The following is a 17,686-nucleotide window of genomic DNA, read 5'->3' on the forward strand; positions in this document are numbered from 1 at the left end:
GGGCAGCTAGGGTCTGGAACCAACTTCCAAGAGAGGTGGTGGAGGCTCCTACCCTAGGGGTTTTTAAGAGGAGGTTAGATGAACACCTTGCTGGGGTCGTTTGACCCCTGTACTCTTTCCTGCCATGGCAGGGGGTTGGACTAGATGATCTGCTCAGGTCCCTTCTGACCCTAGAAACTATGAAACTTTTTTTTTTTTTGATGACGTGACCAAATTCTAGTGGCAATGAAGTCAGTTTGTAAATTATTTGTCCTGTAGGTTGGCATGCCTTGTGTAAGTGCTACAGCAGCTTATATTTTAAGTGATATGGTGATACGTAATGAAGAGAAATAGAAGATAATTGGTTTGTTCCTAACTCACTGGGTCACCTGAATCCTTGTTGTAAATTGAGATAATGGATATCTCAGAGGGATATCTACACAGAAAACTCACTCTGACAGCAGGGGTGCCTTCAAACATGCGGCATTGCTCTGCAGGAGATGCATTCTAAACAGGAAGCAGTGGAGACACATTCTCATGGTTCTTCAGGTGGGCTAATTAGTAATGTTGAATGACGGTGCTAATTAGTACCCTCTATGCCAATTAACTGTGTTGCATTGATGTAGCCACTTTGTTTCTGCTTTGGGAGACAGAGTAGTGTGGTGTGTTTGAGAGCACTGCTGCCCAGCAAGGTTGTCGCTATACTGCAAGCCTACCTAAGTCAGTAGGTTTAAAATGGCTGAGCACAGTCATTATTCTACAATGCATCTGCAAATCCATTCACAGCATCTAACAAAGTAGGCTGCTCCTATGAAAGCTCATGTCTCTCTGAATGAGTTAGTCAGTATATAAGGTGCCTTCTGTGATTCAAGCTAGAGTATAGTATTTATGAAAGGAGGCCAAGTACTAGAGTGGCATGTTTCCAGACATGTTCATAGTATAGGACTTGTATTTTATTCTGTTTAAACCTGTTCATCATAGTGACTAGGTAAAGGATAGCTAAAAATGAAATCTGGTTCTAAGATTACCAGACTGATTCTGAATTGCTACATATTACCCAGTCCTGTAACTTCTCATGGGGGGGAGGGGGGGAGAAGAGGGGCATTAAAACCCAATAATATCAAAATAGAGGGATTTTATTGACTTTTCTTTCATCAACCTTTTCTAATTCTTTGAGGATTAAAGATTCAGTATTTCTTCTGACTTTCCAAAGTTAAAAGAACCATATTCCAGAAACCCAGACATGCCTATCCTATCAACTAAGGATTTTCACATCCTTATGCAGAAGGTGTATTATAGAGGGCATGAGTGATCTCTGGCTTGCAGACAGTGATATAAAACAATCTGATTTCTTAATATTCTGTTGTCTGTTAAGTTTTTTAATGTGTTAGTAATTTTATGCCCTTCTTTGGTTTAAATCAATGCTTCCCAAACTCTGACAGATTGCGTGCCACCAATTTAAAATGATACAACCTTAAGTACCACTAGCAAATGCTTCAGTTCGTCATTAAGTCCCGCCAGCAAATTTTTGTCATATAAAGTAATTATAATAAATCTGTTAACACATACCACTGAGGTACCGATGCCACAGATTGGGAACCACTGATTTAAATAATTATTACATTTCTCGGATTAGTTTAAATCATTTTGTTTTTAGCTCTGATTCTGACACAGCTGGTTTCTCTGTCCTTTCCAGTAACAAAGACAGTGTGTGCAGAGCAATGTGATGGACGATGCTACGGGCCTTATGTCAGTGACTGTTGCCATCGGGAATGTGCTGGAGGTTGTTCTGGACCTAAAGACACTGATTGTTTTGTAAGTTTGGGAGTTTTCTCATTTCCCTCATTGCACCATCTGCAGTGCAAGTTTGTATGCTTTAATCCATGGAATTCATGACTTTTGTCAACTTTAATGTACTGTGTGTAGTTTTATAGATTTTAGGTGAAAATTTTTTCATTTTGCATTTTTCCATTTCATTTACATTACGTATCAGTTTACATTACCCATCAAAAGATTTGCGAGATTTACAATTACAGATTGGGAACTATTTATATGCTAATCTGTGTGATTTTTATCTTTTATTTGTCTAAAATTAACTTTTATAGAAGGTAAGGAATTTGCCATTTGAATTTAGGGTTTGTTAATTCTGCTTTGTATGCTTTTTTTCTGAAAGTTAAGAATACAGATTAACTTTTGTGATAAAGGTGTTTCCCAAACTTTAGTGAAAAAACTCAACCATTCATCTATGATGTGCTTTGCAGAAGTGCTATAAAGAAAGTAGTTTCCAATCTGCTTAACCTCCTATGCACACAATATTTTTTTAAATGGAAAGTTCTTAAAATAAATTAGGAGAGTTTAACTTTTCCAAATAGACAATCTAAACATATAGGCCATTGACCAAATTAATCCCATTTTCAGTCGACTGTTTTTTATAAATGAGAAAGCAGCCTTTGCCCCTAATAATGGACATACTGCCCGGACAGGTGCAAATGCTGAGTACATATTTAAGTTTGTGCCAGTCATTTCAAGACATGTTCTGAATGAGCCTAGACAATTCTACAAGGACAGAGGGTGGCACTTTCATTGAATTGAGAGCTGAACTCTGAGGCTTCTTCAAAAATCTGTTACGTAACATAAGGAAAACCCATTAGTAGATTTTTGGCATGCACAATCTTATATGTTTTGTATTATAACAAAATAGTAATGAGCTGTTACAAAGGCATGAATCAGAACTGTTATCCATCTGTCACTGGCATGCAAATCTCTGAGTAGTAAGTGCCTGTGCTTCTGTAGCCTACCTAAAAGTTCCGTCCTGATGCTACTCTGTGGTTTCAGGTACTTTGGGAATGCAGCATAGTGACAGCTATGACTAGTTAATGAAGCAGGCAACAGTGATTAGTGCTTTATTGAACCTTGATAGAGAATGTATACACAGGGTGCATGCAGACATTCAGGGAGGTTAAGGATAGGTTACACTGAGTTATGTAATGGCCATCTGATCTAAGGTAAGTTGGGATGGTGAGGCTAGTTGTGGTGGGTCAAGAGAACAAGGGCAAGTGGAGTCCATGGAGGGTTGGTGGTATTGGAGTGGGGTTTGTTGGGAGGATCGGGGGAGCAAGAGGGGTCCATGGGGATCTTTGGGGGATCAGGAAGTTAGTACGGTTCATGGGAGGGGTTGGTAGGGTCCAAGAGGGTTTAAGGAAATTAGAAGGCTAGCAGTGTCAGTGGGGGAGGGTTGGGGGACAATGGGGGGTGCTCTCTTTCCCAGCCCCTGGGACCAGGGACTATTTTTATCCCCCTAGCTCCCCCTCAGCCCTAGATGAACAGCAACCCGGCAGTCCTGCCTGCCACTCTCCCCATCCTGTCTTACTTCCTCAGCTGCCAGCACTGGCAAACACTGGTAAAACCAACACTGAAAGTGCCTTGTGGGATGAGGGGCTTGGTGGGCCTGTGAGGGGGTAGGAAAAATGCAGCCCTGGGGCGGGCACTGTGCTGGGAACTGTACAGAAGTTCAGCTAAGTCAGTCTTGCTGAACCCATCGCAGGAACCCATCTAAATTAGACTACCTCTGAGGTACAGTTAACTTAGATTGGGTTGGCCATTTTTAGACAAGTCTAACCTTCCTGACCTTCTCTACAGTTCACACTTAGCTAGACGTAACTAGGAATCTAAATGTAGGGTTTGCACCTGGGTGAACTAAGTTAAATCGGGTGGCCATTTTTAACATTATCTAACCTCTCTCTAACCTCTCCAAACATCTGTCTGTACACATAGTGGACCTAATTCAAAGTTAAATAGAATGCAACAGTCGCTGCTCCCAAAGATTTTATGAAATAGTTCCTTTATCCGGGGGTCTATTACTATATCCCCATTTCACATACAGAGCAACTTGCTCAAGTTGCTGTCAGATATCTGTGGTTCTGCCCATGGACTGACCCCAAATCATTTGAATCTTTATCTGTTGCATTATGCTCAGAGCTATCTTCCCTGAAATCTTCAAAGGCCCTAGCAGTATTGCAGTAGTATCACTAGCACCACACCATGAAGAAAATATAATTTCTATTAGGTATTGAATACTTCACATTTTTCTGCAGCATCATTGTAGCAATTATGAAAATGTCTTTGCTAAAAATCACGTTGGTATGTTTGTGCTGATCCAATGCGAAAACACCTAAGGGCTGATTCTGATTTAAACAAAGTCCCTAGAGTAATGTAAAGGGTAAATCAAAATCCTTTCATTCTGATTAATTTCTTTTCATGTACCAGACAAGAAGTAACACTTTAGGCTGCAGTGGAGGGCACATACAGACACCAGTTTGTGGTTTTGTTAAAACTACTGCTATTTACTTTTAACTAACTTGAATGCCTTCGTTTTTCCTATGCATGTTGCTTTGCTTTCATATGCATATAGGTGCATTTAGAAACAATCACTGTAAGCTTTGCATATGTTAGTGAAACAATTATAAATGTACATGAAGTTTTAGAGTCATAAATTAAAACTTCCTGAGTCTTCTAGATTGGATTTTAATAGATTCTTCCTGGAAGGTGTCATCTCTTTGAGTAATGTTTCATTGGTATGCCTCATTCTGATTATGTATTTACTAAGTCATCATCAGAGGATTGTCATGTTTATGATAAAGTACTTGCTAAGACAACAGTGGATATAGAAAATGTGTTGAGGAAGCAAAGTAAATTAGTATTTATTAATAAACAAAACTATAGTTTATGATGCATTAAGAAATCCTTTGGCATATTATGGCGGCTTCTGAAAGCCTGTAATATCATTGTGTTGTAAATATGTGTTTAATATTGCCAGATTAAGTTCACTCATCCTCCTCTGCACACATTTTGAACACAAGATAATATGCATCTCCTGGCATGACTATTTCATCATAATTACTTGCAAGGATTTGAAGATGCTCTTAGGTCTGGGGTTGAAATAAGTTTGTGAAATACAGCTTTTCTTTTAGGGCCTGATCCAAAGTCAATAAAGTTAGTGTCAAGACTCTTACTGACATCAGTGGACTTTGGATCAAAACTCTACTTAGGGACTAAAGGCATGTCTATACCACAGTAGCCCCAAGCACACCTATACATGATCCAAGGCCAGAAATACACTGATAAAGACGGTCCCAGGGAACTCTCAGAAGCTGCTGTCAAGTACACTGAATACCAAAGCCTCGAGATTAGCTACAAGAGACTTCCCCACCCCCACAGGTGTCTTCACCAACATGTTTCTGGGTTCGGAGAGTGTCAGCAAGAGCAGGTGGGAGGGCATGCTTGGGAATGGCTGGACCAGAGTGTGTTGTACCTTCTAGAAGTTGAGTTAGATGGTGTTGGGGATTTACAATGGTATAACATATATCAATTTGTACACTTCACATTAGTGTCCAGAGAAGAAGGACAGTCATCTCTCCAGAGGTAGCTACCCTCAATAGGTGATATTACCATGCTTTGCAAGCAGGTATCAAGAGAAGAGTTGAACAGGTAGCTGCTATTCTAGCCTGAAATAGCCCAGAGCTATGGACATGTGACAACTTTACTTTAGATTGGATTGCCTTACATCAATGTTAAGCTGTATATTGTGTGTCTGTTCTATATTTATACCAGTGAAAAAGCACATTAGACTGGTATAAATATGTTGTGTTCTCCATGGGGAAACATCATCCTGTAGCTATGATTGCTAAAGATGCAGACAAGAGCAGATCAGGAATGTGCTGGAGTAGCTCAAATTGTTTTCTATGCAGAAACATTTTATTGAAAATTGAAACTACACGGGATTTTCCTGACTCAGACAATTTGTTCTCAAAGTTTGTTCCTAAATTGTAGTTAGTATAATAGACAGGACACTCGATTATAAGAAATGCAGAAATCAGTGTTTTCTTGAATGGGCAATGGCCAGCCAGAACAGTCAATTATTTTACTTACATTCTTCTACCCTTTTTACCTATCTACTTGATTCTTTATCTGTCATTGCCTTGTCCTCTGTCTGGAGTGTGTGGTTGAGTTGGGATGTTGAGTGATACAAAGTACTATTTTCTCTTCTCAGTGTGTGAAGCAACTGACCTCATTAAATTTGTTACTTAGGGAAATGACCCCATCCTGTGCTAGCTTAAAGAAAAAATCGTATCCCTATTGCTGCCTAATTGGGAGTTTCAGTCCTCTGCTGGACTTCAGATTCCTGCCTTAAGAGATCAGAAGGTTGGCCTGCTAAAGCACAGATCATTAGTGCATGTTCAGCCGGACATGAGCAGCTTAAATAACAGTTCACTGTTGGGAAATTTGGAACTGCCTGTCAAGTTTGCAATTAATTTGTTGCTAATGGTGAGAATAATAGTGAAAAAATAATGTTTCCTTTTATAACATGTATTAAGATTGTTGCATTTCTAAAATGATGTTTTAGGGGCTCAAAATGTCTTTTATAACAAATCCAGGTTTCGTTAAGATCTTAAGAAGAAACCTAAGTGGAAAAACAAAGCTTAAAAACTATGCACCCACGCCTAATTGCTGCAACAGTACCTCTGTAGTTAGTGAATAGACTGGGTACTGGTCTAAAGTAAGTAAATCGAGAAAGCACCGCATGATCAGTTGATTTCTTATATTTCAGGCTTGCATGAATTTCAATGACAGTGGAGCGTGTGTCACTCAGTGCCCCCAGACTTTTGTCTACAATCCCACCACCTTTCAGCTGGAGCACAATCATAATGCCAAGTACACCTATGGAGCTTTTTGTGTCAAAAAATGTCCACGTAAGTTACCTGATGCCTGCTTTATTCCCCAATATCAGTGAAGTGCATGGTGTGCAATTCCTTGTGAACAAAACCCTTTTTTTAGAGACTATTATGAAGTAATGTTAAGGTTGGAGCTGAATGAATAGCCTGATAGGGCTAATCATTCCAACTCTGCTGTTTAGCAGTAACAGTTTGAAGTTATGTGTTAATCAAGCAGAATGACATTTTTGGAAGCTGACATTTTGCAAATGCCCAATAATAGAGCCAACATTCAAAAAAACAAACATAAAACTCCCACAAGACAAAAAAAAAAGCTGCAATTTCACTAGTTTTCAGACTTTGTCTAGCACTCAAATATTTTTGGTTTTATTCAGTCTCCATAATCTTAGAAAGTATGCTTTGAGTAATTCAGAAGACTATTCTAAATTAAAATGGTTATGTAGAGGTAGGATTTCAGTTTTAGTAAATGACTTGTTTATACAAATTATGTGTTTGACAGACCTTACTTACTGAGGAGGATTATTTTTTTCCCCAAACCTGATGCTGTGTAGCTAGTTCTTATCCTTCTTCTACCTACTTCAGAAATGAGCTGACTTGCTAGCTTTGCATCCAACCTTTTACTCTAATGTTGAGGTGTTTAATAAAGGTGTTGTACAATAGTGTACTCTAAAGTGACATCTCTAAGGAATATGCAGTATTGGTTTGTACCTTAGTACTAGATTCAGTGAGATTCTGAACAGTTTTTATTCCAGACCTATCAGCTAGGTACAGTTGAAAATAATAGCCATCCTCAGAAACATTGGTTAGATAGAAGGAAAGAAAAAATACCTGCCCAGGGCTACAGAGCTATTCCCTTCTCCCAGTCCACATGTACAATAATTGGACAGGATTCCAGCAAAATTCCCCTTGAGAGTTAAATGAGGAGGTCAGTTAACATATCCACTGACTCCACTCATAGGTGCCAGGAAAATATAAATAAACCATTTGGCATCAGGTGGTAGATAGATAGCAGGGATGTGTGAAGCTTTGGTAGCTGATTCGATTTGGAGGAGATTTGGTCTGATTCAGCAGCCAAATCTCCAAATCCAAACTGAAACTGGAGACCCATGAAAAGGTCCAAATTGAATTGGAAGCCTCTGAATCAATTTGGAGAGATTCAGAGATTTGGAAGGCTTGCAGGAAACCTTCATGCCTGCACGAGAGGCTACCATTTTCATCCCACTGTGGCAGAGCACTTTGAGGGTGCTTACCACTTGGGGGGCTCCCACAGGCTCTAGTGGGAGCCTGCTTTGGAGCAGCAGCAGGGGAAACCCCCTAGGTACCATTTAAAGGGGGAAGGTGTGTGGCTGGGCACTGTTGGTGCCTGTCACTTTAAGACCAAAGCTAAGCAGCCAGCAGGTGCTTGTTTAGGGCAGCCATTTTAGATCTCTGGCTGCCTATATAAAGAGCTCAGTTCCCTGCTGGATGGGAAGGCAGTAACATTACCTGGCTTCAGGGCTTCTGGAACATCCTGGAGGTGATGGAGGAACTCTAGGGGGTAGTTAGGAGGCTCCTGGTCCTGGGCATAACCTAAAACTGCACTCTGCTGGGAGTGGGTGGCGTGGTGGGGTTCTCAGTGGCACAGGAGCCCTTAGGAAATGCCAGGCCAGTTATCACCCCAGTGAAAGGTGGGTAGGGGTGCCTTAACCCTAACCCTAGCCCTCACCTTCAGTTGGGTTTTGCATACCACCAGAGGTAGTTGGGGCCAGGCACAGCTGCAGGCTCCTGCACCCTGTGGGAGTGCAAGACCCTGAGAGGGGAAGTTGGCGCCAGGCACAGCTATGGCCACCTGAGCCCACCAAGGAGTGAAACCCTGTGGTCCCAAGTGAGGGGGTAGTCTGGAGCCCTGAGTGAGGTGGGCAGAAATTAAGACCCCAGTGAGGGGGTAGCCCAAGTGAAGGGGGCCAAGATCTGTAGCCCCAAGTGAGGGGGTGGTGGGGAGCCCCAGTGATGGGGTAGCCCCAAGTGAGGGGTCGAGACCTGGGGCCCCATGTGAGGGGGGTAATGTGGAGTCTCAAGTAAGGGGAGCAGGCCCAGGTAAGCCTTTGGACACCTGAGGCCGAGGTTTGGGCCAGAGGCCAAGTGAAGGGGAATCAACCCCAGAGTCAGAGTGGTGAGTCATGACCCTGGTAAGTCCTCCACTGTGAGGCGACCAAGTGTGGGTTGAATGTAAGGTCTCAGGGTAGCACCATGACCTGCTGCTCCAAGGGGGGGAGTGAGAGTCCCCTGTGAGACCCTGGAGTACCAGTCATGGTGTAAGGTACCCCAGCTCCTCACATCAAGGAAGGTGGTCCTGGAGAGAGTGTGGGGCTAGTGAGGCTGGAGGTAGAGTGCCCCCTTGACTGGTCAGTGCTGGGGCCAGGACCAGAGAGGTCAAAAGGGCCAGGGGCCTACAGTGAGGGACGCCCAGAGCTGGGGGCCTGGGTTCTTGGAGGTGAGGCCAGGGCCTGTGTGGCTGAAGGTCCTGGGGGGACCATGCCCAAGAGAGGAATAGCTACAGGGAGCTGAGCAGCCTGAATGATGGCAGAATAGGCTGCCTGAGTGGAGAGATCAAAGGAGGGTTGTGACAGAAGGATTCTGGAGCCCAGTGTGGGGCTGGTGTGACAAACATCTGGATGCCATCTGTGAGGCATGGGCTGCGGTGTAGGGGAGGTTTGGAGCTGCAGATAGCACCCCCTGGCATCAGGGCATAAAATGGGCAGCCTCCTGCCTTAATTAACAACTATTAATTAATTAAGAACAAGGAATGGCAGGAGAGTCAGGTGGGTGGCATGCCTAATGGCGAACCTAGCACTATGTCTAGGCAGGGAGCCCCACTTCGCCACACCCACTCTGCCTTAACACACACAAGTGATACAAGTTTTGCTTTGAACGGTTTGAGGTGCATTTTCACAGAAACCCCTTTATTTATCTCCTTCAAACTTGCCAGGCTTTATGCCTTCAGAAGAGGATACCATCCCTGCTGTTATCATCCGAATTTGCAAAACAATGAAAAAGTTACAGGTATTTTAGTGATTCCCCATTATAGTCTATGGCCGAATCTCTGAATCAGCCAAATCAAATTGGGACAGTGATTCAAATCACCAAATTGAATTTATGTCCCTCCAAATCAGCCAAATCTGTATCCAAAACAAATACTTGCTGCTTTGCACAGGCCTAATAGATTGTGATGCTTTTTCTTTATAGAAGGGGAGTAGTGAGTATTACAAAATGTTGCCACTGGCCTTCTCTGAGCCATCCTGTCCTAGATAGGTACATCTGTATGCTTCTGAAAATATTATTGAAATTAATCCTTTCTTTTAAAAGGTGCCCAAGTAAGTTATAAATAAGCACAATTCTCTGTGGTCTATCAGCCAACATGTGCATTCTTATCTGGTCCTCATAATTTCTGACAGCCTGTTGTCCACTAAAAAGACAATGTTTAGTTTTTCTCTTCCTCCCTCCACCAAGTTCTGTGAGTATTGTCTCTTGCTAACCAAAGCATAAGTATGATGAGAGAAAGCAAACCCTTATAAATGGAACCTTAATTCAGCCCAAACCAGACTCAGAATTTCAATTTGTACAGTATTTCCCATAGTTGTAATAGGGAAGACCACAATGATTGTCAGAAATATTAAGGGCTAAAGTAACTTTAAAAGCTAGGGTTAGATTCTTCCACCTCGCTTAAACTGAGAATATGTGTTACTTACCAGAGTAGTCCCATTGCTCTCCACTATTTTAATGATGCCCCTTATACTTGTTCATTATGAAAATGAAAGTTAATTGGCATATAGGCTCTTCCCTCCTCTTAATTCTTTATTATTCTTTAATAATTCATGATTTTTCCCCTGAAAGTTTAAGATATTTGAAATTAAGTCTTTTCTAGTGCTTCTTTCCACTTGTGCTCCTCTCATGAAAAGAAACATGGGTGATCGGTATTGTAGGCACACCTCTGATTTCACACAGTCTTTTGAGATCAAGACAGGTAATTTTTCTTGGTGGCAGCCTATAAACCTATAAGTATATAATGGTGTGCACTGGGAACTGGGAGAAATCTGTTCACCAGGGCACCCCATAGGAAGACATGGTCCAAGAGTCACAAACTCTTAGAAGACAGTTTTAGGCTGGACATAAGGAAAAACTTATTTACTGTCTGAGTCCCCAGGGCCTGGAATAGATTCCCCCCAGAGGTGGTGCAGGCACCTACTCTGGATTCCTTTAGGAAACACTTGAATATCTATCTTGCTGGGATCATTTGACCCCAGCTGACTGCCTGCCCTTTGGGCAGGGTGTTGGACCTGATGATCTTGAGAGGTCCCTTCCAGCCCTAATGCCTATGGAATCTGTGAAATCTATGAAATTTCAGTAATTGGATAGAAAATAAATTATCTTCACACCGTTTGGCAAAACGGTAATGGATAAAACTATTAAAATGTAGACTTAGTGTAAATCCTTAGTGACTTAGGTTCATAGGAGAACTTCAGTCTCATTAACTTCCATGGGTCCTCAGCTGTCATATTTGATCCCTTTTTCCAAATGGGATTTAAGCTCCCAAATCACTTAGGTGCTTTTGAAATTTTTACCCTCTATTAAAACATTAAGTCAATAATTAAACTATTTTTATCTTCCGAGTACAAAATTACCAGTCTCAAGATTACATAGTACATTGGCTCATTTTGAGTACTGTCCTTTTTTTTTCCCCCAGATAACTTTGTGGTGGATTCCAGCTCCTGCGTACGTGCCTGTCCCAGCTCCAAAATGGAGGTTGAAGAAAATGGTATTAAGATGTGCAAACCCTGCACTGACATTTGTCCTAAAGGTAGATGTTAATTTATCATAGCTTTTCTTGGAATTAATCTGCATAGCTGTATTGCAAAGCAAATTTTTAAAAATGAAATGTTATTCATTAATAAGTTTTACAATATCCAGTAGCAACAGCTAACAGACATTAAACCATGGTGGCTAAATTTAATGTATTTCAGGTTTATCACTGTGATATGTTAATATGGATAACGTATGCATTTCTTCTTTGGGAAAAGCCAAGACTACTATATTTTATAAATCCTTTTTAGAGGAATAAAAGTGTAAGGGTTTCGTTAATGGTTGCTAGTATTAATATTCATACAAGTTGAAGCTTATCTGTGGGAAACGTATAGGGGAAGAGTTCCAAAACCCTCACTATTCACGGGGTGCCTACAGACATTTAGGGGAGGCACAAACTCATGGTGCTTTACACAAAGAAGGAGTTACAGCCCCTCCTTCCCCCTCCCCCCCCAACTCAACAGATGGGTCAGCAGGACTCAAGCTTGCCTGTATCAGCCCTGGCCAGTGCGCAGGGGTGCTCCAGCAGCCTCTCAGGAAGTTGCCAAACCACTCCTCTCCCTGGCCCAAACCCTCACCCTCACCCTCACCCTCAGCTCTAGGCATGGCAAAGCTGAGCCAGCAGCTGGGGTAGACGAAGGGAGCCCCATTGCCTCATGGGACTCCCCAGCTACCTTGACTGGGGTATTGGGGGAGCCAGGCTGGGACTGGCCTGTGCGGTGGGAGGGGGCTCCCTTCCTCAATCCCTGGCTTGAGCATCTTGACAATGGCAATGCATAGCTATTGGCTGGGCTTCGCTGTGGCTGGAGATATGGTGGGGGGGCAGGGGGGGGGGAAGAGCCCACTTGCCCACTTGTCCCCTTGCCTCATGGCCCCAGCCTGACTCCCAGCTCTGGCCATAGCAAAACCCAGCTGGCAACTATGTGCTTCCTCTTCTTCCCTCTCCCTCTCTTGCTACACAGGGAGGAGACTCTCTCCTCTCTGTAACATCCCTTAGGGTGGTGCTGGGCTGGTGCCACTGGCCATGGAAAAAATTAACCTTAGAAGAACCTGAACAGAAGTTCCCTAACACACTGTGTTCTAGAGCACCTTCTGCTAATAGCTGATTTATCGAGGGTTAGTTTGTTGTGTGATCATCCTTTGTAAATGCTCTGCAACCATGAACATTTGTTATGTAACAGCTGTAGAGTGCATTCAGGGGTCAGATCATGTGAAAAATATAACTTGTATAAGCATCCACTAACTGTATTGTTATCTTTGTGGGATATCCCATATCTCCAATTACAGCTTTTGGGGGCTCCACTTCCTTAAAAGATCGTTCCTGACCTTGAGAAAAACAAAATGCTCTCTCCTTTCCTCTGGTGGAATTGAGAGAGGTCCAAGACTCTTTCTCTTACCAGGAAACTTCTGAATGTAATGCCCATTCCATTTTCTTTACCAATAGGTCATCAATGGGAGGGTCATGCATATCTTTTTCTTAATACAAGGTACCAGCAGCAATAGAAATAAAACACTACCTGTTTTCCCCACCACCAGCCTGTGGCATTCTCCTGTACCTGTTGTAATAGAGGCAGACACCAGATGCTTCATGTAAAGAAATTTAATAGGCAGCAAGGAGGTCAAGCTCGAAACAGTAATGCCACATGGGGTGGAAGCAAACAAACAGAAGGACCTCTGCCTCATGCTGATTTAAATGCAGATGGTCTCATTGCATTCTAAACTGAATTCAATATTTATTTCTTGAGTCTAGATGCAATAAATAGCTCTTCCCCAAATATATACTTCCACATGCAGGCACTTGTGTGCACAATTTTCTATTTGAGCTCATAGCCCTATATATTGGGAAGGAGGAGAGTGATAATACTGTTATGTTTATGTGAGAAGGGCTTAGATACTGCAATGATAGAAGCCAATGTTGGAGTCTAATGTAAGTAGCTGTCTGTGTTGTCCAGCTGTAATCAGGGGACACTGTACCCAGGTGACTAGCATATATGCCAGAGCATGCAAGTTTTGAATTAAATGGAAGGGCCTCACTGGGAAGCATCTAGCTGTATTGCTAACAGCTGCATAACAGCTAACAGCTTGTTTGTCAGTTGGATGCTCAGGAGGAATAAGGGAAACATTAGCACTTCTTTCTTAAAGGGCAAATACCTAAAATTCCATATTTTTAGACCTTGAAAAGTTTGTTTTCAGGAATGGGCAAATGTTCTGAACCCAGGGTATTTAAACTTTTGTGGTTGTAGGCTGAATGAGTGGTGCAGGACCAATCCTCAGGCTGGATTAAACCCTGTGTATCAGGATCAGGCACCCCACTTCCTTCCGTGGCCCCATACCCCTGGATTAGGGCCCTGTGCTGCAAGATCATGGTGCTGTACCATCTCCATCAGCCACCAGCCACTTGCCCCACAATCGGAGCCTGGCACTGCCTCTCTCAGCTGTATACCTCCCTGGGGCCTGTGCCAAAAGATTGGGACCCCTCCCTATTTTCCTTGGCCAGTGTTGCCTCCTTGGGGCCCTGCACCACTGGATCAAGCCCCATGCTGCCTCCAGAAAGTCAGTGTGTGCCCAGATGGGCCCCAGGCTACCTATGCTTGCCAATCCAGCATATTACCTTGCTTGGGACCTTCCAACAAATCTAAAAGTTTGGTGGCAGTGGAATGGCAATTGGTACTATCACTTCTCCCACCACCCAGTTTTTGGACTTGTACAGACCCCTGCAGGCTTGACTGCATGGTCTGGGGGCTGGATGTGACCTGGAGGTAGGGGGGTTGAGCGTTAAGGCTGTTACAAAGCTTCATTTGCTGATTTGATTCAGCAGAGATTCAGCCTGATTTGGCAGCCTAGTCTCCGAACTGAATCAGAAGACTCTTTAATCCCTCTGAATCGAATTGGAACCTCCGAATCAATTTGGAGAGATTTGATGATTCAGACGTAGACACAGCTTTATATATTTTTTTCTACAAACCTCAAGGTACCAAGCAACTTGTGAATGCTGACATGCTGGGGCGCATAGAACATCCTATGGGAGTGTGGTGGGGTCCCTAGCATGTTTGGTGGTGGACCTGGAGTGGACCTGAAGCACTTCTGGTCCAATTCTGGGTGCACTGCGGTGTGCACAGGGGACCCACCCCCCAGTTCAACCACTGGTGCCTTCTGGGTCTGGGTGGGCACCCAGGGTCCCCCCCATGGCTGATCACTAAGCCAGGGGGGTGTGGGGAGTGTCCCCCATGCACTCAGTGGTGGACCTGGAAGTGGACCAGAAGTACTTCCTGTCCACTTCTGGGTCTGCCACCTAGCACATGGGTCGTCCCCCCCCCCCAACTCCTGTGGGATGCTCCATCTGCCCCACCATCTTAGTATTCACAAGCTACTCAAGGTACCTCAAGATGTGTAGAAAAACTATTTAAAACTGTGTCTGTGGCCGAACTGCTGATTCTCTGAATCAGCATCGAATCTTCAGATTCAGCCGAAATGAATCGGGACAGTGATCCAAATCAACTAATCGAATTGCTGTCCCCCGGTTCAGGCTGAATCTGAATCCAATATGGCCTGTTTTGCACACCCCTATTGAGCATCCCTCTTCTGAACCATTAATAGAACCATTTTGCCTATTTCTGAAGCAAATAAATTCTCAGGTGAATAAACAGTGAACATTTCTTGATTAACTGAACATTTTTACTAGCTGTTTTCACATGTTTTTTGTCTTGGCAGCATGTGATGGCATTGGCACAGGGAGTTTGGTGTCAGCTCAAACTGTGGACTCCAGCAACATTGACAAGTTCATAAACTGCACCAAGATCAATGGAAATCTGATTTTTCTTGTCACTGGGATTCATGGGTAAGTCCAAAAACTTTGTGGCAGACTGTGGTTTTGCAGCAGGGGAGAATTAATTGTGGACATCTCTGACTTGTGGCTTCTGGAATGGCTGATTAAATAGAAGCTCCAAACTAAATTGGTTTTGTCTTCACTCTGTGAAGTGATGATTCTGTCAGCTTGAAACTTACATTCAGCTTTTACGTAGGAAAGAACAAAGAAGAAAGTTTGCGGTGAGAAAGGGAAAGACGGCTGGAATATAAGATTACTTTATGAGCCCTGTGACTGGATTGGAGGGACAGCCTCTCAGAGGCTGGGAAGCACAGAATGGTTTGCTTCAATTGACTTTCTTATCATGAACTAAAAATTACCTTATCTGCAAAATGCAGATGCTTATCTGGGAGCAGATCCCTGTGGCTTCACTGACTATGACAATATACATAAACTGAAAAACTTCCCAATGGACTTTGACCATTAGATAAGTTGTCTATGAAATGCATATTCAGGTGTGAGTTGCAACTACCCATATACCAAAGAGTGCTTAGATCCAGCGTTTCAGTTTATACATATCTGTATTTTGCATCTAAACACCATTAAAAGCTCAGGGACAACTGAAGAGATTTTTTTAAAAAGTAAAGTTTGACTGACATCTAAATTTTTCCACTCTTAAGGAAAAAATAGTTATAGCATATTTTTAACATATAATTGAAAATGTAACCTCAACCAGCACTTTAGATTGTATTTAGATGCACTATTGGTTACAGTTAATGTCAATATCACTGTAAGAATGGGCATCTTTTTTCCACCTGAGATGCTTCTTGGACAAAAAAATTCTCTTTTGATACAGCAGTGAAATACAAGGCATCTGCCAGCTCTCTTGCATTGTCTGTCATCCATCCTGAAAGAATTAGCCTTGGTAAAATAAAAGTAGGATTAGATCTCCTTACTTATTCAGACCTCTTGTGAGCATCAATCATCAGCTGTGGTGAATTAAGTTTGCCACTTTGAGGTATAGCGGTCCCCATTAAAATGAACAACGTCCTACAAATGGATGAACACAGTGAAACACTTGGAATGTTTTTCCGTTATGTCAGGTACTGCAGCTATTTTCACGTGCAGGAACAATAAATATGTATTCAATTTGTTCTATCATTGTATAGCTTTCTGTCAACTTCTAGCATCTTACCTGTAGGTTCCTTAGAGGTTTCATCACTGGATGTTGAGATCTGATATCTTGCACCACATCCACATTTGGAACTTCACATCATGGAAGGATACCATTAACTGAACTACAACAAATTAATCTGAAACTGTTGACATACCTAATTGCTGTGGATTTTTCCATAATCTTTCTACATATTCTGGTATCTAGAAAAATAGAATTGCCAATAGCAAGAGAGATCTCTCAGAGTATGTTTCTACTGCCTCGGAGACATGGGGTGAAAGCAGATCTGCACATTCACTCTCTTCTGACATGTACCAAATGCCAAAATGTGATGTAACTGCCATTAGTGTGTAACTAGGTACTTACAAATAAGGTCTGATGATGATGCTGAAAGCACCCTAAGTGCACACCAAACAATTGTTACTCTATTCTTTTTTGGCATGTACAGAACCCGGTTCACACTGGTAAACCTTAGTATGTCTCAAGGGTATAGATTTGCCCTCAGACAGCTTGACAGGGTGAGGTAAAAGACACCTGATTTCCTGATATTTGGATTGGATATCAAGCTGAAGTGCTTGTTTACTTAGCATCTCATCTAAAGCACATTGAAATCAGTGGAAAGTTTCCCAACAACTTCAGTGGAATTGGATTAGGACTTCAGAGGTCAATGATTATAAGCCAGCAAATTTAGGTTATGACTACATAGATGGTCTTCTCATCTTTCAAAGCAGGGACTGCTGTGTGAAAGGTTAATGTAGCATGGGATAAAGCATAGGAATGGATAAGGAACCAAATCAAAGTGATTTAAAGAAGCTCTGTTCTAGATTTAGGTAAGCACTGGGTGCATCTACACATTCATTAATGCGCCATAATTATAGCACATTAAGTTTAGTACATGTAATAACACCAAAATAATGCACTGTAATTGGTGCTATTGCGTATTAGCACAGGTGAACACTTTTAGGTGATGCTTAATGCCCATTGGACTAATCTACTGCTCATTTAGCTCATTAGCACAGTTTTTGCCAGCCATGCTAATGCTCAGTAGAATTAGTCTAATGGGCATTAAGCATCTCACCCACTGAGCAAGATCTTGAAAGGCTCAGTGCTCTGACCTCACACTGCCTGAACTTTAGGAGTGGTCAGGAATTTGCTAAA

At 42.5% G+C, this 17,686-nt stretch overlaps 1 protein-coding gene across 1 annotated transcript in view; it reads left to right on the plus strand.

Moving 5' to 3' along the window:
• ERBB4 (erb-b2 receptor tyrosine kinase 4) overlaps positions 1–17,686 on the plus strand; it is a 970,081-nt gene that overhangs the window by 587,523 nt on the left and 364,872 nt on the right. Inside the window, exons 6-9 of the mRNA XM_019522894.1 lie at positions 1,676–1,794; positions 6,587–6,728; positions 11,434–11,547; positions 15,261–15,387. Of these exons, the coding sequence (XP_019378439.1) occupies positions 1,676–1,794; positions 6,587–6,728; positions 11,434–11,547; positions 15,261–15,387 (502 nt within the window). The remainder of the gene's footprint in view (positions 1–1,675; positions 1,795–6,586; positions 6,729–11,433; positions 11,548–15,260; positions 15,388–17,686) is intronic.

This window comes from Gavialis gangeticus, unplaced genomic scaffold (assembly GCF_001723915.1).
Source record: "Gavialis gangeticus isolate Ggan-Ray unplaced genomic scaffold, GavGan_comp1, whole genome shotgun sequence".
In the NCBI taxonomy this organism is placed as follows: domain Eukaryota; kingdom Metazoa; phylum Chordata; order Crocodylia; family Gavialidae; genus Gavialis; species Gavialis gangeticus.